At 31.7% G+C, this 25,560-nt stretch overlaps 1 protein-coding gene and 1 long non-coding RNA gene across 2 annotated transcripts in view; both read left to right on the forward strand.

Moving 5' to 3' along the window:
* LOC134725013 (uncharacterized) overlaps positions 1–25,560 on the forward strand; it is a 209,250-nt gene that overhangs the window by 137,821 nt on the left and 45,869 nt on the right. The window contains exons 10-12 of the long non-coding RNA XR_010108508.1: positions 5,631–5,754; positions 10,650–10,689; positions 13,446–14,715. This is a non-coding gene — a long non-coding RNA (uncharacterized LOC134725013). The remainder of the gene's footprint in view (positions 1–5,630; positions 5,755–10,649; positions 10,690–13,445; positions 14,716–25,560) is intronic.
* Positions 16,918–19,659, forward strand: LOC134725012 (suppressor of cytokine signaling 2-like). Its single transcript, XM_063588467.1, has one exon. It carries the CDS (start codon positions 17,271–17,273, stop codon positions 18,018–18,020), a length of 750 nt encoding a protein of 249 aa, XP_063444537.1. The 5' UTR covers positions 16,918–17,270; the 3' UTR covers positions 18,021–19,659.

Below are 25,560 nucleotides of genomic sequence, written 5' to 3' on the forward strand. Positions count from 1 at the left end.
CGGTAACACAAAATCATTCTTTAATTGTGGTCAGTTATTAAGTGTTCTTAAAACAAACTACGTTTCTCGTTTTGTTTATATAGATTAGACCGTTGGTTTTCCCGTTTGAATGGTTTTACACTAGTAATTTTGGGGCCCTTTATAGCTTGTTGTTCGGTGTGAGCCAAGGCTCCGTGTTGAAGGCCGTACTTTAACTTATAATGGTTTAATTTTTAAATTGTTATTTGGATGGAGAGTTGTCTCATTGGCACTCACACCACATCTTCCTATATCTATTAGCAACTTAGGGGTGTACCAAGAACAATTCGCAATAGCTTTACTTGACATTTTTTGTAAGAGTGGTCCCGACTACTCTTAGCTGTACATTCACTTGTTATTATTCTTTTTTACGTAAATACGTTTTTAATTTTTATCACTTTATCTTACTGTTGATTTTTATTTGTAAATAATCAATTTGCTTTAGTCAAGAATTTTAGTATATTGAAGGACGTTTTGTCTTATTTTTAAAATATGCATTAAATTGTAGTACATATGTATATTCGAATTAGTTCTCGCCGCGATATAGCCTTTTTGTGCTAATGCGACGTAAAGCAACCAACAATCAATAAACTTGTTAATATTAGAATAATTTGCTTAAAAATTAATAGTACATATGTATATTCGAATTAGTTCTCGCCGCGATATAGCCTTTTTGTGCTAATGCGACGTAAAGCAACCAACAATCAATAAACTTGTTAATATTAGAATAATTTGCTTAAAAATTAATTCATCTGAATAGGAACATATATATTAGTGTTTTCTTGGCCATGTATGTGGAGGATGGTAGTTTCTATTTTTTGTAAATCATTACAATTTTGGCTTATTGAGAGAAGTATTAAATATAAAACCAGGAGAAATTTGTGACCTTTTTCAATTTTAAACCAAGAGTTCCAAATGGTGAAGTTTAAATCATCACTTCTTTTAATTTTACGGAAGCCACCACGAGTTGTTTATCAATATCATGGAATTTAACAAGACTGTCATACAAGTGAGAGGTTCAGCTCTTTAAACTAGGTTCAATCCATCATTTTTTACACTTTGAAAATGCCTGTAACAAGTCAGGAATATGACGAGTGTCGTCCATTCGTTTGATGTGTTTAATCATTTATTTTTGCCATTTGGTTAAGGAAGTTAATTTCAGTTTTGAATTTTCCTTGGAGTTAATTATTTTTGTGATTTTATTTTTTGTAAAAAGGCTTTTAAAATGTGAAAAAAATACTGTTTAAAGTGAAAAAATATAAAAAGATGTGGTATGAGTGCCAATGAGACAACTCTCCATCCAAATTACAAATTATAAAAGTAAACCATTCTAGTAGTGATTTGATCGAAATGAACGGTAGGATAGAAAAATAAGCCTACAACATTTGAGACTCGGACTGTTCATTTATACTCATTCAAATCCTACCATTGGCCTGGTGTATAATAGGACCCTCAAAAGGATTGTCCTGAGACAATCCTTTTTTTATTAGAAGTGTAATGTTCTATAAGCAGTTAAAATAATTTGATGTTTGAAGCAAATCAAATATTTTAATTCAATTTTACTTTTATCAAAAATAGGCCGGAAGAGTAATGGTGGTCTTCGCGCGGCCAGCATTGTTTTCATTACTGGTTAAATTGGTAGTTGATTGTTATGCGCATTTAATCGTTCATTAAAACGTTTCTATTATTCATTTAAGATTATTCTAATTTCTTTGCGAGGAACCAAAAACGGAGACACCAGAAAATTATTAAGAACTCGTAACTTGAAAACTATTACTGATGTACAGTAGTTGTCGTTTGTTTATGTAATATATACGTGTTTCTCGTTTCTCGTTTTGTTTATATAGATTAGACCGTTGGTTTTCCCGTTTGAATGGTTTTACACTAGTAATTTTGGGGCCCTTTATAGCTTGTTGTGTGGTGTGAGCCAAGGCTCCGTGTTGAAGGTCGTACTTTAACCTATAATGGTTTACTTTTTAAATTGTTATTTGGATGGAGAGTTGTCTCATTGGCCCTCACACCACATCTTCCTATATCTATTAAGGGAGAAATAAGAGCGATCTACGAACAACCTGAGGGAGCTTTGATTTACACTCTTTGAGTGATCTTAGAATCATCTTATCTTCCCCTTAATTCAATACTTCTCTTAATAAAATTTCTTATTACCGGCCCCTGGATAGTTGACTAAATCATCATCTTATCCATTGTGTTCTTTCCCGATACTGACATTTTGTGTGTGAAAATTCGCATGAGGGGAGATGTAAGCATTACAGAAAATATTTGTAACCAAGGATTTGTATAGAAGTCTTATTATACAAATCCTTGCTTTAACACGTGACTGACGAATCTGTTCTCGCTTCTTTTGGAGATCGTGCGTTTCTCTCAGTTATTGTTTGTATCCTTGATCAGTCTTCCTATAAAAAAGAAGATGTGGTATGATTGCAAATGAGACAACTCTCCACAAGAGACCAAAATGACACAGACATTAACAACTATAGGTCACCGTACGGCATTCAACAATGAGCAAAGCCCATACTGCATAGTCAGCTATAAAAGGCCCCGATAAGACAATGTAAAACATTTTAAACTAGAAAACAAACGGCCTTATTTATATAACAAAAAATGAACGAAAAACCAATATGTAACATATAAACAAACGACAACCCCTTCATTACAGGCTCCTGACTTGGGACAGGCACAGACTTAAATAATGTTCCTAGTCCAGATATAAGATTTGAGCAAAGGTAAACAAACAATTTTATTCTTGACTGTTTATCGTTTATGGAAAGTTTGAGGACTATATATATGAATGCATAAATTCATATAATTCCTCCCCCCCCCCCCCCCGTAAATAATAATAAAAAAATAAAATGAAAAATAAAATGACCTCTTTTAAGACACTCAGTTTACTATAAGTCTAAGTGCGGGGGCAGTCGACTAATTCAAATGTCAAACAGTAAAGAATTCCTTAACTTTTTTTTCAAACATCAAGAATTTGATATTAAAACCAAATGAATTGAATAGATTAATTGTACAAATATTTGCTTTCAATTACGGTTTCACTATGTGTTTAAGAATTAAAGTGCTTCTTTATGTACTAGTAGTTATAAATGTATTTAGGTGTCAAACCGCAGTACATTTTATTTGGACCGGGAAAGCACTTTTATATTTTCCATTTGTTTCATTATGTAATCGATCTAAAAATTGAATAGAAAGATCTCGATGTCGTCATGTACAAATATATCAAATAATCTTCTCAATCTTATTATAAAGGTTTTGTTCTTCGCAAGGAAATTTGAATATACGATATATCTGTGCTTGGTACTATTTAAAAAAAAAAAAAGGAAAACAGTAGTTCTTTGTATTTGGTCATTATTTTGTTTTGGTCATTTGGTATTGATAATATTTATTTATAAATTTATTGAGTAGGGAAATGGGGAATGTGTCAAAGAGACAACAACCCAACCATAGAAAATACAACAGAAGGTCACCAACGTCTTCAATGTAGCGTGAAATCCCTTACAATTTTAAATCTTAACAGCTGCAACTGAGTTAAGAGTATAAAATTATTGTATTAACACATTTACAATAAATGGACTATAATTATGTTTTTTTGTCTTTTATACTAGTTTGATTGCACCATGGCAATCGCACACTACTCACAATTTTAATGCAATAAGTGACCTTGCTACATGGAATTCATTTAGAAGTACAGTGATAGACAGATAGATAATTGTAATACCATTGCTTGATTAATTGATTAATGTTTGCTTAACGTCCAGTGGCAAATGTTTCAGTATGAGAACGAATTAAGAATAGTTATACAGTAGGTAGGTCCGCGATGAAGGTCTGTGAAGTTTTGACTAAAACTTGAAAGTAAGGGTATTTAAAAAGAGATAAATATAAAGCCGTAGCCCTGGTGATATCCGTTTTTCTATAACTGTTCATAAATAATACTCAAGTCAGACTTTTCTTGGATATTTTTCTTCGCTTTAAATCAATTTCCATTATGGTGGGTTTTGTATTTTTTTTTTATCTTTCTTCTGATATGAGAGACTACTTTTCGCAACAATCTTCATTCGAAAGTTGCTTACATACATTAAAAAATAGATGGTTTGTTGGTATATGGTTTCCGATGTTATGTCATTTGAATGAGAAATTCACCGAATAAAAAGTACTCCGAGAACTTAAAAATAAACAAACATACAAATAAAAGCAATATGAATATTATACCCATTTATACATTTTTTTCCTTTGATCTATTGTCTTATTTTTGCCAGTTGTCTAACTCAATTAGCCGACAAGTGTAAAAGGATATATTTTGGCGCAAAGTTTCACAAGTAAAAATAGTACTCATTGTCATTTTATCTGCTGTAATACTTTCAAACACTAGATTCTTTTATGTTTATATTTAGGTCGTTCTCATGTCGGAGCTTTACTTGGAAATAGGGGTTGAATTTAAAATAGACGGACACGTGTACTAATGTCATATCGAATTAAATGTAACATATCAGTTTACGGAAAAGGTATTAATATTTTTAGTTGTGTTTTTATAGGAAATATGAACACGTGTACCATTTTTGAAAAATATGCTTATATAGTGCCGGATAAAATTATGTTTGCTAGAAATCTGCTCATTTCTTACTAACAACTTATTTTTTTTCTAACTTTTATATAAATGTGTAAATCAAAATGTTAAACAATCGACAATGAATAACAATTTGTGGTGAAAATTGAAATCAAAATAACGCAACCAGTACAGTGCAGTAAAATAAAATCTCATATGATTCTTGTATCTCTGTTAATTCAGAATTATCGCATGCATTTATATATTACGATTGTTTAATATTTTGGGGCCCTTTATAGCTTGTTGTTCGGTGTGAACCAAGGCTCCGTGTTGAAGGCCGTTCATTGACCTATAATGGTTTACTTTTTTTAAATTGTTATTTGGATGGAGAGTTGTCTCATTGGCACTCACACCACATCTTCCTATATCTAAATACGTTATCAATTATTGCGATTTCATGAAACACTGCATTCAACTAATGCTATCAAAATTTGAAACGCGAGTTTTTATGTATGCAAAACCTATCTCGTCGCAATTTTCGCAATAAAAAAATTGCAAAAAAAATGATTTTATAATTTTCTTCCTATATTTCTGAATTTGATCAACCTGACACATGGCTAAATGAATCAGTACCGTGTTTATTCTGAATTGCATTAAAAATTGTCAAAAGAAGTCTCAAAACCAAAACAAATTTTCAAAAGTGACAGTCACAAATGCAATAAACGCAACAAATGTTATAAAAAACATACTAAAAATAAAATCAAAAAAAAAAAATTCTCCTGTAAAAAACCCTTTTACAAATCCATAAGCCATGCTTTAGTTACATGTAGATGTTTCCGTTGACTTTTTTGTGGTAGGGAGAAATTTGTCTCTTACCATTATCACAAACTATTTAACAGATAGAATATAAAACACGAAAAGAAAAACCAACACATGCCGTATTGAAGTATTTGAAATTAAATATATTAAATTATTCTGATGGTGGACTGTTTTGGGGATTTTATTTTAATGATTAACGGTTATATTTTTTATTCACAAATGTCAGCACGATCTTCTGGAAGAAAAGATGCATTAACGAGTTGCAGCCCTGTTTCCATGGATAAAAGTCTACAAATAAAATCATTTACCCAGTGATGGTCAAAGATATAAAATAAAAGAAGATGTGGAGTGTACGTAAATTTCACAGATTCTGAAATAAAACAAAATAGAAAAAAACACAGGTTTAATTATACAATTCACATCAGTACATATACAGTTAGATGTTTACCTGAATTACATATTAAAAACTTTGCTAATAATGCAGTTAACTTTTGAAAGGTAGCAGCAAAGCTACTAGGATCGTTATTAACTTGTTATAGAAAGTGCTATGTTTTCCATTACCTTGATATGTTTGAGGTTTTGATTTTGCCATTTGATAAGGGACTGTAATGAATTTTTCTTGGAGTTCGGTATTATATCATTTTTTACCTTTTTCCTAACATGTGCTAACAAAATATTTATTTTTTATTTCTTAAACCAGAAATTGGTCAGAAGAATCATTCTTTTCTTTCAAAAATTGAACAATTCGATAATTATGAATCGAAAGGAAATGAAAAGTATATCAGAATGGTAAATTCGACCTCTACTTATATAACAATTTCATTTCAACATAAAGTATTAATATATCACAGTAGATAAAACAAACTAACCAGGTAATACAAAGACTTAGTTTAATTTCCGAAAACGGTTGCTCAATTTTTAAATATCTTAGGTCAGTAAAGTTTATATTAAGGACATGATTTCTGATCAACATATCAGTTTCTAAGGCTTTTTATGGTGAAAGAACGAACGTGCTATCTCATAGAAAAATAGAAATGAAGATGAAAGCAGATGTGCCGAAGTATATTACGTCCACAAAACAGTAATCAAACGAAATAAAAAAAATTAAAAAAAGCATCTATAAGACAAATTTCTGTTTAAAACAAAACATGCGTAATCAAATATACCAAACTGACTAATATGGAAACTTTTAATATAATTCTAGTTGTAAAGCAGAATCTAAACTATTAGAGTTGTTATGAACCAAATTACTGAAGCTCTTGATAAAAAAGTTTTTGAATTATTCTTTTGTTTCGGAAAATGAACAAGCAGTTATATTTTTATGCCCCACCTACGATAGTCGAGGGGCATTATGTTTTCTGGTCTGTGCGTCCGTTCGTTCGTCTGTCTGTTCGTTCGTCTGTCTGTCTGTCCGTTCGTCCGTCTGTCCCGCTTCAGGTAAAAGTTTTTGGTCAAGGTAGTTTTTGATGAAGTTGAAGTCCAATCAACTTGAAACTTAGTGCACATGTTCCTTATGATATTATCTTTCTAATTTTAATGCCTAATTGTATTTTTTATCCAATTTCATGGGCCATTGAACATGGAAAATTATAGTGCATGTGGGGCATTCGTGTACTTTGGACACATTCTTGTTGAATCTGAGATGATATGAAAATTATATCTCTACCTATACAATGTCATTTCAATATCAATGTAAATAGATTAACAGTGACAAACAAATATAATTCCCGAAAACTTCTGTTCAATTTTTAAATATCTGGGGTCAATATACTAAGTCTATTTCAAGGGCAAGACTTCAGGTTTCTGATCAACACCAACGTAGATTTATCTTTTAAAGATTAGATAAAAATTGTCGTAAGGATTACTCTGTTTCTTTCAAATAAACTAACTTAAATAATAAAAATATGTATCAAAATATTGACGACCTTGCACTTCTAATCTGTTTTGATTATACCTAAATCAAATGACTTCTTTTTCACTTGCCTTCAAACATTTCTAGTATAATATGAATTATACACCTGAATAATTATCGCATCTTCTACAACTTTAATATAGATAAAATGAATATTCGGAATCTTGTGGTGTTAAGAAAAACACCAAGAAAAGTAGAATATTTAAACAAAACGTGATTTTTGGTAAAAAAAAATAAAAGGTGTTTGAAATCTAAAGCGAGGGAATTGTTATTGTAATTGCCTTTTAAAAAGCATGCGTAAAAATGTATATTACATTAAAATGTTTTTATAGTATGATGTTTGTAAATTGACGGGAACCCATAACACAAATCAGTTAATCTTTCGTAAGTGTTTTATTAATTCGTAAAAAAATAACTAGAGGCTCTAAAGAGCCTGTGTCGATGACTTTGGTCTATGTGCATATCATAAACGAATAAAAACTTACAAAAGTTATGAAAATTGTTAAACATTGACTATAAAGGGCAATAACTCTTAAGGGGGTCAATTGACCATTTTGATTATGTCGACTTATTTGTAGGTATCACTTTGCTGAACATTATTACTGTGAATACAGTTTATCTCTATCTATGATAATATTCAAGATAATAACCAAAAGTTGCCAAATTTTCTGAAATTACCAATTCACGGACAGCAACCCCACAACAGATTGCCTGGCTGGTCTGAAAATTTCAAGGCAGATAGACTTTGACCTAACGCACAAATTGATCCTCGGCATATTTGCTTTAAATGCTTTGGTTTCTGAGATTTCAGCCGAAAACTGCATTTTACCCTATGTACTATTTTTAGCTATGTCGGCCATCTTGGTTCACAGGCAGGGTCGGCATCGGGCACATTGTTAAATCTATATACCCCATGATAATTGTGGACAAGTTTGGTTAAAATTGTGTAAGTAGTTTCAGAGGTGTAGACTTTTGTACAAGATAACAAAAATTTACAACTCCCTAAGGGGTCAACCGACCATTTTGGTGACTTTTTTGTAGATCTTACTTTGCTGAACATTATTGCTGTTTATAGTTTATCTCTATCTATAATAATATTCAAGATAATAACCAGAAGTGGCGAAATTTCCTTAAAATTACCAATTATGGGGCAGCAACCCAACGACGGGTTGTCCGATTCATCTGAAAATTTCAGGGTAGATAGATCTTAACCCGATTAATAATTTTACCTCATGTCAGATTTGCTCTAAATGCTTTGGTTTCAGAGATGTAAGCCAAAATCTACATTGTTTACCCCTATGTTCTATTTAAAGCCATGTCAGCCATCTTGGTTGGTTGGCCAGGTCACCGGACACATTTTATAAACTAGATATCCAAATGATGATTGTGTCCAAGTTTGATTTCATCATATTAATTCGTAATTGCCTGGATTAGACATTTTATTCCGCACAATGTCTGTATGTGGTACAAGTCACGTCTCTTTTATTCCATTAAATGTTAAGTATCTTTAAAAACTGTTTAAACTCATCTCAAATTATTAAATCTTATACATTCTTGTTTTCATGAAAAGACTTTCACATTGAAACAAAGATTTTGTACTGGTCTACAAATTAAACAAAATGTTTGATGTTGCTTAGTAAGATGTGGGATTCTATACTGAATATAGAATTCGTCCAAAATATAAGTATAATCTAGATGTGTATATTATAATGTAACACCGTATAAGAAGTATATTCTTAAAACATAACTTAGCTCATACTTCAAAAAATATAAAGAACCTATTATTGGTGTAGTGACCTACAATTGAACTAAGTTTTCATTTCTAACTAAACATGTTTACAAAAAGACAATGTGCATTGCATTCAATTTAATTTGTTCAATAAAATGACTTATTCATTTGTAGTTGGCTTTAATTCAAACATGGTTTGCTGTTGCTAAGCAACACTTGTGTTGCTATGCTCAATATGAAATTTGTAAAGAATAAAAAAAAAGATGTATATGAAAAAATATTGGATGAAACACCAAATGGAAAAAAAAATCTTCAAACAACAGCTTAATTCATACTTAAGAGGGGCAAGCACCAATTTTTTAACCGTTGCTTGGCAACATTTCTGTTGCCAAGGTTGTTTTTAAGCATATAATAAACAAAATCAAAGGGTATTTTCATTTGTGACTTCAATTTCTTCTTGGACAAACAATATCATTTGCAAATATTAATTTTTTTACTGATAAAGCAATTAATATGTGATAATTTTCATTCTTCATAAAAACCGTTGCTAGGCAACCTTCCTTTCACCGGAACACAATAAAATCATTATTTTTTCAAGTGTCTACACTAAGACCATCATTGATATCAATTTAAACTTATTTGGAGAGGGGGCCAAAATAGCCCTTATCATACCTTGTCCTTTAGCACAGCAGTTTCAGAGGAGAAGATTTTTGTAAAAGTTAACGACGACGACGGACGACGACAACGGACGCCAAGTGATGAGAAAATCTCACTTGGACCTTTGTTGGGCCAGGAGAGTTGGCCCAAGACCACAATTAATGACCCTACTTTTCGTTGTTCACGAATATAGTTCCCTTTAATTATAGTGTATTTTTTCTTAATTTTTTTTCTTTGCCTTTTTCATTCATTTATTAGTTTTTATGGGGTGGAAATGAAAGAAGAGAGGTGAAATAACTTTTTGTTGAAGGTATTTTAACTGATTTTAATATGGAAAGAGTGATTAGGTCAAGTGCAAAAAGGTAATATTTACAGTTTTCGGAACATCTCTTGACTTGTCCATAGGGGTATGGATGTGTATTGGCTAAATTTGTAAGTTGTGTGAAAGCAATCTTTCTGAATTTTGGATATATTTTTGGACTAGTACTATACATTACACACACAAAAAATTGGACAAAAAGATTCGGTGCAATTTTTTTAATAAGACAAAAAGTTATAAAGAACTAATAGAGGAATTAATTGTGGTCTGTGGCCAGTTTAACATCGGTTGCCAAAACATGACACATATTAACGATATTTTCAAAAATAACTTAGATATACACTTAGTATATCTTTAAAAAAAAAAGTGTCGAACAATGACATCGATTATTGATACTTTCTCATTGCTTCATCTTTGATTAGTTATTAACAGTTTGGAAAACAAGGAATTATGCATGGCCGGTCAAGAAGAAAAAAAGGTTCCGAAAGGTATTTGATATAGGGATGAATTAGCCCCCCCCCCCCCCCCCCCCCACACACACACCAATTAAAAAAACAACAAAAAAAACCTTTCAATATCAATCTTTGCCATATTATGTTTTATTAATAAAATTATCTTCTTCTTTTAGAGCTATTATAAAAGTGATACTACTATTATGGATTGATGAGGTAAGCAACAACAAAAAATGTAACAATAGTCGTATTCAATTTTACAAGAAATATTTTAATGCGATTTTCTTGAAACAAAAGATCTGATATCAAATTTTCTAAAAGTTTAGCTACTCTTTTCTGTTTAATGAAATCGACATAATATGGATTTTGTGAAACTGAAACTATAAGTTTGTTTAATGCCGTGAAAAACTTAGTACTCATCAAACTTCCTGAAAATAAAAGAACGAAGAGAATGGAATGATTCGTGCTAAAAAATGAACAAAAGAAAAAATGTGTGTGAAATGAGAAATGATCAGCAAACTATTCATGGCGCCAATTCTTTAAAAAAAAAAACAAAAAAAAACACCACACATCTTTAAATGTAAGAATGTTTTATCATTTAATTTTATTTTGTTCTCTACATATTTACTAATGATGTAACCATCTTGAAGATTCTTCTTGTTTACAGTTCTTAAAAATGATGTAAGCAGACGATCTTATCATTTGTATGCACTCAACCAAACTCGATACCCATTTCCATGTAAACATCCTCTAATGTTGGAACATTTACGTAAAATAAACTCCAATCAAACGAGCCTCATGACGTATTTCTTGTAACTCATCGTCCGATTTTCGGAAACCAGAAAGGAAATAAATAAATGACTATTATATATTATAAGCCTTTAAATGGTTTGTTTACACGAACAGGGTGAACAGTTCATAACTTCCTATATATACAATGTATATTTTTCTGTCATGGATGACAGGTCATACATCTTTAACGTTTATATTCTAATAACTTATATACCCTTTTAATCGTATATTTATCTTCCTTTACTACTAAGTGAGGCAATACGCAGAACCCATTGATATTTTCAGCAATTCCTACAGATATTTAACGACATATTTTATTTTCAATGAACACGAAGTCTAAAACAAAATGCAACATTACAAGTGATCGCCTCCCCGTTAACACACACTATTCCTCGCTACATTGAAGACCTGTTGGTGAACTTCTGCTGTTGTTTTTTTATTTTGTCGGGTTGTTGTCTCTTTGACACATTCCCGCCATTTCCATTCTCAATTTTACTTTTATTCATTTTTTATTTATTATTGTAAAACAAAAATATACGACCACCAGAATAATGTTTCCATTCTTATCTCACTGATTTTCCTCTTTTTGATGTTGGATTTCAAATTTGACCATTCTTACGGAGTATTTCTTTTCATTTTTTTGTTTGAAACATTCAATTTTGCTATTTGCATTGACAAGTTTAAAACCATCACGTGACTTCATAATATGACTATCCAAAACAGGAACCTCACCGTTTTAGACAGCAGATTAAATAATGTGTGTTTTGATTTCAAACATTCATTAAAGAATGACATATTTCATTATGAGGAGCCAGTTTGGTTCAATATTGTGAAAAATACTCTAAAATGATAATGGTCCGAATGCTTTTAGCAAAATCAGTTCCTGGAAAGAAAAGAATGTCATAACTGAAAAAAGAAACAAATGAACCACCAGGAAAAACCATTCCGCTAGCTTATTCGGCCCTAAATTATTTTTACATAGGTCAATTCGGAGGTAATGGATTTGTAAGTTTTTCACAGTCCTTTTGAACAACTAAAACCTTTGATATAGTAAAAACTGTGAAATTTCTTTACAAATTTTCTACATACGGGACTATGTAACATCGTATACAGTCATCTATTTAAGGTTGAAGGTCGTTTGTTGACCTCTAAGTATCTTTCTCTGTTTTTGTTGTCTGGTGTCTGTATTATATGCGCATATTCCTGATCATCTTTGGTTCATATAATCTCTCTTTCATTGGTTGTGTTCATCAATTCAGACACTATATGGAGACAATGAAACTGATTCGTTTTATCTATTTGTGATCATTGAAAATCGCAGAAGATTAAAGTCTGAACAGTCAAATGATCCATCTATGAATTTCCCTTTTCTAACATAGAAGGTTATGGGCAAAAAAGGTATGGTATTTACATATCACAAATTATTATTTTCCATATCTGTTAGTTACAAACACTACCGTATACGTTTTAGTTAAAGTCGAACGCTCTTGAAGCGTATTCAACTTACCCTGAACGTGTCTTAAACTTATCTGTAGCGTGTTAAACGCGCTTGTAGCGTGTGTATTACGTGCGTGTAGCGCACAGGTATAGTTACGCTTGACACACGCTTGAGCTGGGTGAAAATTTTGATGCTGCATAAAAATTTCCTCGAGTTGTAGCGTCCACCAAGCGAAAACCGTTGTATTTCAACGTACTTCAAAACGATTGCTTGAATAAAGCGTTCCTCTTGCGTGCAACTAACCGACTTTGTCAATTTTGCCTATACGTGTGGTGCAAGCCGGTCTAAACACCATTGTGTGACGCCGACATAATTTAGCCATTAAAAATTAGAGATTGGGATTACAAAATAGACAATAATGAGCAAACAGAGAATTACATGTAATGATAAAAAAAGACAATATATATGATTAGATATAATGAATAGAGAATAATGCGCAAAAAAACAAAGAATATACAAAACTGATCTAAAAAATAATTGATACAGAAATATCCCCCTTTTTTTCTCTAGACTCTCATAATCTTCATTGCAGAAATGTTACAGTTACTTTCACAAACCCGATCGTTTACACATCTCACTATTATTCATATGAACTAAAAGCAAAATATCTTAATCTGTTCAAACTGTCTTATCTATATATATTTTGTTTTTTTCATTTTTACGACACTTATTATTGTTTTAGGATAACTTTAGAAAGATCAGATCGAGCTTTAAAGTTTGGAATAAAATTGAGAATGGAAATAGGGAATGTATCAAAGAGACAACAACCCGACCATAGAAAGGACAACAGCAGAACGTCACCAACAGGTCTTTAATGTAGCGAGAATTTCCCGCACCCGGAGGCGTCCTTCAGCTGCCTCCTAAACAAATATACATAGAAGACAACTTCAAATATTTTGTGAGCATCAAAAACAGGGAGCAAAGCAACACAGTGCTTTGAACGACACAAACATTAACAACTATAGGTCACAGTACGGCCCTTCAACATTGAGCAATGATATACTGCATTGTCAGCTATAAAAGGACACGAAATCAAAATGTAAAACGATTCAACGAGAAAACCAACAGACTAATTTATGTACAAAAAATGAAGTCGACTTCCAAACGGCCTCAGTGAACTGTAATAAGGAGTACTTAAATCGATCAGAAGCTTATCTTCGCATCCGTCATGAAAATTGATAGTTTGCTTTATTTCTCCACATTTATAAAACAATTTGAATCCATTTTGCAAGAAATTGACGCTTGTGATATATTTCAATTGCTCATTTTAAAAGTTGAATTATTCTAGACGTCGCATATGGGCGTGTCCGTAAATTCTCTTTCTTTTCACTAGAGACCAACTCTGTATTGGTATAATGTATCCGTTTTATACAACATTTAGGTATGTAGATAATAAGAAATAAGAGAAACGATTCCTATCTTTATTTGAAGGGCAGCTGAAGAAATGGTTTAAATTAGATACGCGGTTTAATTAGATACTGCGACGAAATATTTTTTTCTTAAATTAAATAACACTACCCCAATTATAAAATTTATACTGAGGTATAGAATACATACTGATGCGGTTTTCTACAATTTATTTGCGTTTGAAAATGCAAAAATATTTTTAATTCGGTCAAGTTGTGTGCATGCACGATTCGTTTACTTCTAAAAATGCATAAAAAATAAGTTTATTGACAAAATTTTGATATTAAATTTGTTCATCCTATCGTTGGAAAATATTTTCTTTTATTTATTGGGATTTTTTCTCTCTCTCTGAATTTACTTATACATTATAGTGAATATCCAAAATCATCTACATAAGGAAATTATATTTCTGTATCCTTATATATTACGTCACCTTTAACCTATTACAGTACAAATGTATATATCTTTTTTCGGTAAATGGAACAACCTTATGATTGCGGTCATATTTACATTGAATTCCAAGAAAAACGAGGTCACCGGATATGGTAAGTATATAATTATAAGTAATCCATGTTGTTTACAATTATAACGGTGTTTAACCACTATTAAAAGTGTAGATATACAGGCTCTAGTCATACATGTCAAGCAAACATTTCTTTATTAATTGGTGGTACAATTTTGAAGAAACAATAATATGCTTTATAATAAAAAAAAAAGCTTACTTGATATTTCAATTTTCAATTTTATAAAAAAAGATTTTTTAAAAATCGTGTCATATGAGAAATCGACATGCATTTTTTGTGCACATCAAATGAAAGAAAGTTATATGTGAGAAGTTTCCGTTATCAAAATATACACATTTTATTCACTTTTCCAGGAAACGTGACAAGAGTCCTATATAGCAGGTCCCTGGCGTTACAATTCGATAAATTCTAACCAATCGTTTTAGCTCAAAAAATGGGTCAGCCTAACAATGCAAACCAAAGCTGTGCAACATATAATATGTCATTTGTTTAAATGTTTACATTCACGAAGAATTGTCTTATTTATAAATAAATGTAAGAGCAATCTTGGTTTTTATATTTCTAAAAATTGATATAAAAAATACGTAAATAGATTTTTTACATGATAGATATTAATATAGAAATTAAATAAATTACGTAAAAATTAAAAACGACCAACATAAATAATCAGACTGACATGTCAAATCATAAAATACTTGATGTTGTCCATTGCATGTTCATTACTAGTGTTGATGAACAATGAATCGAATTGAAAGATTCTGCAAAATGGTCCGACCATACATGTAGGGCGAGGTTTTGGACTGGCACTGAATAAAGATATGAACCCAAAAGGTGTGCAGCAAGAAGCCATCTGGGGACAAAAGTGAGAGTTGTAAAAAGGACAGTTTCATTTGCACTTCTAGAGCCCGTCTTCCTTCACTATACGCAACGATTCAGTAAGGTCCGCTTGGACGTTGTTTCATAGTCATATCTCAGACAAATGAACGATACCTAATCAGTCAACATAATTATATAGGTTTTACTTACGAAACAGAGACGGACAAAATGACTATATTTCTATTCCTATATACCTCTGTCAACTCGTATGGTTAAAATTTTGAAAAAAGGTCAATTTGAATGTCTGAATTTTCATAACCTAGAGATTATTTTGATATAAGCACTTAGAGTTGAAGCAATGTTATAAATGTGGAACAATACTTCATTCTCACCATAAAAGTAAAGGATGCTTCACAGCGTATTGTTTATGACCTCTGTGTTAATGTGAGAACTTATTTTTTTTTATTTTTTTTATGTTGGTACAAATTTTGAGAATCAGTGGCTATATATATAATATTTAAGGTTGTGTTTTATGTTATGCAGATTTTAAGTTAACCAACAGTGGTATTACCTTTTAATAGGCAACACATATGGTATTGGGCAGTTGTGCAAAAATAATGAAGACACTCGATTTGAGACGTTTTGAATAATATCAAAAATTTTGTCCCAACATTTGCTCTTCATGTTTAAATTAAGTCTTCCTTTAAGATGGCTATTAAAGACAAATTCTTTTGAAGTATTTATCCGGGTGTATCTAATCTGGGACCAATAAACAAATTTATGTTCTAGTCCCAGATTTAATAAATGCTCTTATTCTTATTTGTGCTAAACATAAATATTGTAAATATATAGTAACAATTTTATTGTATCGATTAAGTATTTATAAATGTATTTTTTTTTAGCTTGCCCTCAGTTTCTATCAAATACGCCGTCCAGTAGATCTCTTTCATAATCAGTAAATACTTCTAAGTAAAACTACAACAGTTCGATTAATTTGATGAGAGGAAGTATCAGAATTTTACGGTAGACTTAATTATTGGTTAAGGATATATATGCGATTACTACCACAAACCGCCGTTAAATTATTGGAAAAGTAAATGAATTACTCATCATTGAATATAATACAATTTCATTCATTGTATAAAAAAATGAATATTATTTTACGACGAATTACAAGGATGTGTGTGTGAAACCACACTTAATACTGCATCTATTTATGAACTTCACCTGTATAATTATACATAATTCAGCGAATTATTTACAAACAAAGGTCACGTGTAGTTGTAGTTGATCTTTTACTTTCAGTTTAGCGATGTTATATTCTGTAAACAAATCTTTCAAAAGACCTTTAAGTACTGAATAATGAAACAACGGGCATAACAATTATATCAGCAATTTCATCAATTAATTACCTGTAATATACTTCCCTGTGATAATTCTTCTTACAAGTAAAACAAATAAGTAACTGATAAGTTTATTTTTAGAAAGGTGGTTTCCATATATAAAATTGAATGACATGCGCCGTTTCTCGAAAGGGGATTTCCGAGGAAACCACCTGATTTTCTGAGAATGATAGGTCTCCTTTATTTGGTGAACTCTAAGTTCGATTATTCTTAGTAGTCTCGATGGTGTATTTAAAAGGCGGAGTTTTTAGTTTGTGTTTCAAATGTCTCTACGAACCCAAAAGAGAAGACATCAAATTATAAACAAAGTTTAGTTACGTTATCAGTCGGTGAATTAGGGCAAGGAGGTATATATAAATGTGTCCAAAAGATCAAATCATCGTGTTCTTATGTATGGCAGAGTCAGACTTCAAAAATTTAAGTCCACATTACAAAAAGGATTTGATAGCATACAAAGACGCAAGGATTGATAGACAAATTAAGTTACAATCTGGTGGGACGTACACGTGTCGGACTTGTCCAAAAAATATAGAAGAGAGAACTTCAGATTATTTATGTGCCAAAGACTTTAATGTTCAAAGTAGGAATATGGAATTACTTATGCAATCAAACTGGTATTTTAATGGAATGTCGAGTCAACAAGCAAAGTTAACATTAGGAAAATCTGATGTAGGAACATTTTTAGTGAGGGATAGTTCAGATCCCAACTTCTTATTTTCGGTGAGTGTAAAAACTCCTAGGGGACCAACAAGTGTACGGGTATCATATTCAAAAGGATTTTTTCAACTAGATTGTGATGTGAATATTAAATCAAGTGTGCCAAAATTTGATTCCATTGTTAGTTTAGTGGACTATTACGTAAGATTAGGATTAAATGAACGTAACAAATGTAGATGGTTAGAAAGTTCAGGACGCAAGGACTTGCCAATAGTACTTAAAAATCCAAAGGTAAATGCAGTGACCGATTTAAAACATATGTGTAGATTAACAATAAATCGTACTTTACCCGTGTCCCAGAAAAAAGAGGATATAGCAGCGAATATAGATAAAATTAACTTACCACGGCCTTTGTCGGAGTACTTGAAATACTATCCACATCTACATTGATGACAATTCAAACTAGGATAATTATTTTTACGAAATCCAAAGAGAAAGCTCTTTTAAGCAGCAGTATTCTACCTCAAAAGACTAACGGTGCAAAACTTCGCAGGTATAACTTATACATGTTGTGTGTAAACATATGACGAGCCCACTAGTCGAGACAGTATTTGCAATAATTTGTCTTGGGGAGAATAAAAGACATACGAGTTTGTGTTGAACGATTATGAAATATTTACGACCAGAGTTTTAGCAAACATATGTTTAAAAATTGTTTGAAAACATATCGAACACTGCCAGTTTCGAAAGCAATAGTTAATATTTATGAATGCATGTGAATTTGTTAAAGTTAAAATTTTATTTTGTGAAATTGATAAATATTTTTTTCGCATTCACATATATATTTTCGTAACGAAACATGCAGGTAATATTTATTAATAACATTTTAACAGTTTTTCGAAATTTTTCGATCGAAGGTGACAGAACGTGAAAAGATAGTAATAGTATTCATTGTATGTTTTTTTTTTTTTTATTTATTGTTAATTGTTACAAGATAAAATATTGAGTTTAATTTTGTATGTGTCAAGTTTATATACCGTAACAGAAACCCAATAGCCAATCGGTTGGGACTTCCTTCATCGGTGTTTGTATAGGTGATATAAAGAAAAACATGCACCGATTTGTACACATTTTGTGATAATAGTTTTTAACCTTATTGCCCTTAAGGATTGAACTTCAACAAGTGACAAATTCACATGTGCAGTGAGTCAATCAGTAATAAATATTTGATATCGTACTCGAATGTCTCCAAAAAAGGAAGGTCCAATTTAAAAAAAAACTTAATTGTTATATCTATTGAATAACAGGGTATAATTTGTGGGATAGTCCATTTGTTATGTTTCTTGCTTTATTAGATATTTTGAAAATTTAGTCATCGAAGTTAGGTGTGGATCGACCTTTGATCAATATTTTTGTAGACCGATAGAGTTATCTATTTTTTTCCACTAAATATTTAATGATATATGCTTTTTTTTTTAAATCAATATAAGAGTCCGGGTCTCCATTTATGTAATTTTTTTTAAATCGCCGTGGGATTTTAATTTTGATTGTAATAATGATATTTCAATTAAAATTTGGTTTAAAATTGACAGATATGTATTTTTACTAAATAAACACATAGAGAAATCAAATAAAATAGGGAAATATTTTTTTTTGGAAAAACCATGATGCTAGAAAAATTTGTTTCAGGAAGGAACCTAATCATTGATTCGACAAATAACGTTCTATCAAAATACCAAGGCAACTGTTGTGAATTATTTTGATATAATTTTTATAATCGGTTTGTAAAAAAAAAAAGAATAGCAGCATTTAAGGTAAAACTTGTTTGAGGTCCATGCCATTAATCTACCACAGTAGAGACTGTAGAAAGGGAACTACTAATATCAAGTTGTAATTTTGACCTGTGAATTCAGCCCCAGTTTTCAAATATAATATTCAGTTAACTCGAGTAGGAATAAATTAAAAATATACCTCATGGTTTTATCATAATTTCTCATTAAACATGGAAATCAGTAAAGCAAAGACAAAAAAAAATTGCGTGTGATAGTTTTTTATTATTATTAAATATTCTATATTGTATGCTTCAAAATCCCTACCCTAAATTTATTATGGACTTTTTTGGTAGCATATCGATAAAGACATACAGGTATAAAACACTATATACATGTATAAAAAAATATAAAAATTACAAGATGTGTTATGATTGCCGATGAAAGAACTATCCACCAGAGTAAAAATGAAGTTGTAATAAGCAGTAACATGCCACTATACGACCTTCAACAATGAGTAAAAGAACATACATAGTAATGTCGAGGCTTTTATACTTATTGTTGTTTTAATCCACGTCTTTCGGACTCGGGTTGATTTTTGTTTCATTGGCAGTCTTATCACTTCTCACACATATATTTTTTTTTTTATTAAACTTAAATATTTTTTTGTATGGCCTCGTGAATCTTTCACTAGAAAAATATGTAATTAAATTCCGGTCTTAAAGTGTTCCTCGTTTGTTTGTAACGAGTGTTAGACAGTTAGAGTCGCCTCACTCGTGTATTGTCTTAAGGAGTTCGAATGCTGTGCCCTGTCGTCACAAATTGTTTGGGTATTTAGAGACATCTCAAAAACAATGTTGATAGTAGACTAAAATAGTCAACAAGAAGCTAAACAATTAACATACCAAAACCACTTGACTAAGTGATTTTATTAATATGAAACGGAAGCTGATATTAACTTTAATGACTTTAATCATTATCGATAGTTTATGATATCCTTTATAATTTCGGAAAACAATCCGGCAAATCAAAAACAAATCGGTGTTCAAAGGTCAAGGTCAATGTCATTTGATTCCCGTTAAAGGTGAATGACCTATGTGACTAGAAATAAGCAGAGCAAATCTGCTCAGAGCAGAATCTCTCTAGTTCATATGCACTAATGCTGTCCTTATCAACCTGAAAGCCGATTAAATCTTTAAAAATGTTAATTTTCACCACAAGAGGTGTAGGAGTATATAGGAGTAGTATGATACAGTGGAGTAGTATGACACAAAAAGATTAAAGTTGACTGAGGTGAAAACAAGCTAGTCATTTTGAGAGGATTGAGAACGTGCAGTTTTAAGAAAAAGACACCTCACTGACTTTAAAAAAATCGAAAAAAAGAGAAAACAAAAGGAGGAAAAAATAAAAAAAAAAGTTAAGAGAAAAAGAGCAATAAAAAGTACAACACAAACTCAAATAGAAAAAAACAACAACAAATTAAACACTATTTAAAGAGAAACAATTGTAGAATAATAAGTAGACTTGACATTGCTTTATAAATTTATCATTTAATAAGTAAATGACATGTATAAACCAGACACATGTTTTGTGCATTGATATTAAAAAAAAGTAGTGACGCAATCTGACATATATAGCTCACAATATTCAAACTCAGAGAAAGTTAGACACATCTTAAAAATAGATTTAGTCTTAAAAATAAATGCAGTCATCTAAAATAGTATGCTTGTACGTACCGGAACAAAACGCTGGAGCTATTGATTTCATGCATGCTATTTAAGGACGCCTCCGGGTACGGGAGTTTCCAGTCGCTGTACTGCAGACCCATTGGTGGACTTCGGCTGTTGTCTGTTTTATAGTCGGGTTGTTGTCTCTTTGACGCATTCTCAATTTTATTTCCTTTTCATAAATATCAGGCTACGTTGCATCCTTTCCTTTAAAATGTTCCAAGAAATACGTTTGTATCATCATCATACATATCGCACCTGCTGTATTAATCGTACCTTTTCTAATATATCGTCAGTTAAGTTTAACATATAATTATAAAGTAATGCCTCCAACTGATGAACGATGAAATCACGTAAAGTTATTTGGTGAAGAACTAGAATTATAGAATTTCAATTAAAAAAATCGTAAGGGTTCCGCGGAACATAGTGTCTCGCCTTTTTTAGCTCACCTGGCCAGAAGGGCCAAGTGAGCTTTTCTCATCACTTGGCGTCCGTCGTCCGTCGTCGTTAACTTTTACAAAAATCTTCTCCTCTGAAACTACTGGGCCAAATCAAACCAAACTTGGCCACAATCATCATTGGGGTATCTAGTTTAAAAAATGTGTGGCGTGACCCGGTCAACCAACCAAGATGGCCGCCACGGCTAAAAATAGAACATAGGGGTAGTAAAATGCAGTTTTTGGCTTATAACTCAAAAACCAAAGCATTTAGAGCAAATCTGACAAGGGGTAAAAATGTTTATCAGGTCAAGATCTATCTGCCCTGAAATTTTCAGATGAATCGGTCAATCGGTTGTTGGGTTGCTGCCCCTGAATTGGTAATTTTGAAGAAATTTTGCTGTTTTTTGTTATTATCTTGAATATTATTATAGTTAGAGATAAACTGTAAACAGCAATAATGTTCAGCAAAGTAAGATCTACAAATAAGTCAACATGACCAAAATGGTCAGTTGTCCCGTTTAGGAGTTATTGCCCTTTATAGTCAATTTTTAACCATTTTTCGTTAATTAAAGTAATCTTTTACAAAAATCTTCTCCTCTGAAACTACTTGGCCAAATTAATCCTAACTTGGCCACAATCATCTTTGGGGTATCTAGTTTAAAAAATGTGTGGCGTGACCTGGTCAACCAAACAAGATGGCCGCCACGGCTAAAAATAGAACAAAGGGGTAAAATGCAGTTTTTGGCTTATAACTCAAAAACCAAAGCATTTTGAGGAAATCTGACAAGGGGTAAAAATGTTTATCAGGTCAAGATCTATCTGCCCTAAAATTTTCAGATGAATCGGTCAATCGGTTGTTGGGTTGCTGCCCCTGAATTGGTAATTTTGAGGAAATTTTGCTGTTTTGGGTTATTATCTTGAATATTATTATTGATAGAGATAAACCGTTAACAGCAATAATGTTCAGCAAAGTAAGATCTACAAATAAGTCAACATGACCAAAATGGTCAGTTGACCCGTTTAGGAGTAATTGCCCTTTATAGACAATTTTTAACCATTTTTCGTAAATTAAAGTAATCTTTTACAAAAATCTTCTCCTCTGAAACTACTTGGCCAAATTAATCCAAACTAGGCCACAATCATCTTTGGGGTATCTAGTTTAAAAAATGTGTGGCGTGACCTGGTCAACCAACCAAGATGGCCGCCACGGCTAAAAATAGAACATAGGGGTAAAATGCAGTTTTTGGCTTATAACTCAAAAACCAAAGCATTTTGAGGAAATCTGACATGGGATAAAAATGTTTATCAGGTCAAGAACTATCTGCCCTGAAATTTTCAGATGAATCGGTCAATCGGTTGTTGGGTTGCTGCCCCTGAATTGGTAATTTTGAGGAAATTTTGCTGTTTTGGGTTATTATCTTGAATATTATTATAGATAGAGATAAATTGTAAACAGCAATAATGTTCAGCAAAGTAAGATCTACAAATAAGTCAGCATGAACAAAATGGTCAGTTGACCCCTTTAGGAGTTATTGCCCTTTATATTCAATCTTTAACCATTTTTCATAAATCTAAGTAATCTTTTACAAAATCTCCACTGAAACTACTAGGCCACAATCATCTTTGGGGTATCTAGTTTGAAAAATGTGTCCGATGACCTGGCCATTCAACCAAGATGGCCGCCACGGCTAAAAATAGAACATAGGGGTAAAATGCAGTTTTTTGCTTATAACTATGAAACCAAAGCATCTAGAGCAAATCTGACAAGAAGTTAAATTGTTAATCAAGTCAATATCTATCTGCCCTGAATTTTTCAGATGAATTGGACAACTGGTTGTTGGGTTGCTGCCCTCCAATTGGTAATTTTTAAAGAAATTTTGCCGTTTTTGGTTATCTTGAATACTATTATAGATGTCGATAAACTGTAAACAGCAATAATGTTCAGCAAAGTAAGATCTACAAATAAGTCAACATGACCTAAATGGTCAATTGACCCCTTAAGGAGTTATTGCCCTTTATAGTCAATTTTTAACAATTTTCATTAATTTGGTAAATTTATGTAAATTTTTACCAAATATAGTTCTCTGTTACTAATGGGCAAAGTTCATGATAGATATAATTGTAACAAACAAAATCGTTCAGTAAAGTAAGAACTTCAAACACATTACCATCACCAAAATACAATTTTGTCATGAATCCATTTGTGTCCTTTGTTTAATATGCACATAGACCAAGGTGAGCGACACAGGCTCTTTAGAGCCTCTAGTTGCTTCTATCGCAGACTCAACAAAAATGAGGAAAAAAAAACATAATAAAAATATTCCTCGCGATACTATCTTTTGATTGTAAGAAGCTTCTGTCCAAGTTTCGTGAAAATCCAGGATAGTTTATGAATCTAATAAATGTCTTAAAAACTTAAACTGCAGACTTTATGTAATGTTAACTGGAAGAAAAACTAAGTCCATTTATAAGTAAAATACGGAAAAACAGATACAGAATTTTCTTCTAGGTACTAGCTTTTGGTCATAAACAAGCTTATGTACAAATTTGGAGTTGAACAGAGTTATTAAAATTTAAAAAACTTTATAAACACAGAGTAAATGTAATGTTTCCTGGCAGAAAAACAAAAACGCTGTGCAACACTATACAATGATGATGTAGGGGAGAGAATATCCTAATGAAGTCAATTTTTATTCATGATGAGTTCAAGTCGTTTATTTTGTTGTTTTGTCAATTAAACATAAAAAAAAAATCAAATACAGTTGGTTTGTTGTTCAATGGTTAACGTGTAGTGGCAATTATTTCAGGCATATTCAGGACGAAAACAGTTGGCAAAGAAGCGTTAGATTTATGGGAACATTAGGGGTAAAACACGTCACTCAGAAATGATATTCCTTAACATCATCTACATATTGTTTTACACCCTTGATCTAACAGACATCGTATATTTGTTTGTGAAATTTGATCGAACAACATAAAATTTTAAAGATTTTTTTTTATTAAAGATTATGGTAATATTCCATATATATTTTGAAGTGGGTAGGTATAGAAAGGAGTACAAAGATTATGAAATAAAATTATAGTCCTAAAGTTGATGAGTAACTTTTTATTATTGTGATATTAATGTTTATATTAAACGCCCATATTTTTATGTTCTCATTTCAGAGACAACCAACTATCATTTAGTCTCTTGTGGAGAGTTGTCACGTTGAAAATCATACCTCATTTTATTTTTATATCATTTCAAGATCGTGTTCCTATTCAATAATTAGTATACATCCTTAACCGAACGCCTAATATTGTTTGCCATGTCGAAGTCTTTTATTACACTGTTTTTGGGAACTGAGGGCGGGAAAATATGTCAGGGGTTGCCTCTATTCAATTGACTGGTTGTTTTTGTCGAATGAACGCCGGTCATTCTACTTTCTAGGCCTGGAAGAAATAGCATTTGATTGGCTGCATTCAAACAAAGATTTGAGAGATAAACAGTTTCAAATTTTACAGCTTATTTCCCGTTTTACGTGTTCTATTTTTACGCCCTTACAAACTTTGTAATAGTAGTGAGTTCACACTTTGAAAAACAAAATGTTTATCTTGGTCAATGGACATACCGCAAAAAAAAAAAAGTATTTTTTTCCTAAATTTCGAGGGTAGGCATATGCAGCCTGAGCTGATAATTTTTGCATTATACATTTTAAACCTAGCTGCTATAGTTATCACAATAACCGACATAAATGACTGCTGAAAATTGGGTAGAAAACAAATAAAATTTCAAATTGTTGTCGTGCTGATCATTTTGATTTTTACAATTTAAATCGGAGCTTTTATGAATTTTGAAAAATAGCGAGGAAATTTCAATAAGTAAAAAACTTTCCGGCGGCAAAAACGCATATGGAGGTTAACGGGTAGATACAAACTTCCAAACAAGTACCGAATCTCATAAACTCGACAATCAACGCAGGATTTGGGGAAAGTCCAGAGAGCCAACAACCTTGGTTCGTAAGTCGCGTAGAAACATGTAGAACTTGTTGCAGTAATCAGTTTTACATTCTGT

This window comes from Mytilus trossulus, chromosome 7 (assembly GCF_036588685.1).
Source record: "Mytilus trossulus isolate FHL-02 chromosome 7, PNRI_Mtr1.1.1.hap1, whole genome shotgun sequence".
Lineage (NCBI taxonomy): Eukaryota > Metazoa > Mollusca > Bivalvia > Mytilida > Mytilidae > Mytilus > Mytilus trossulus.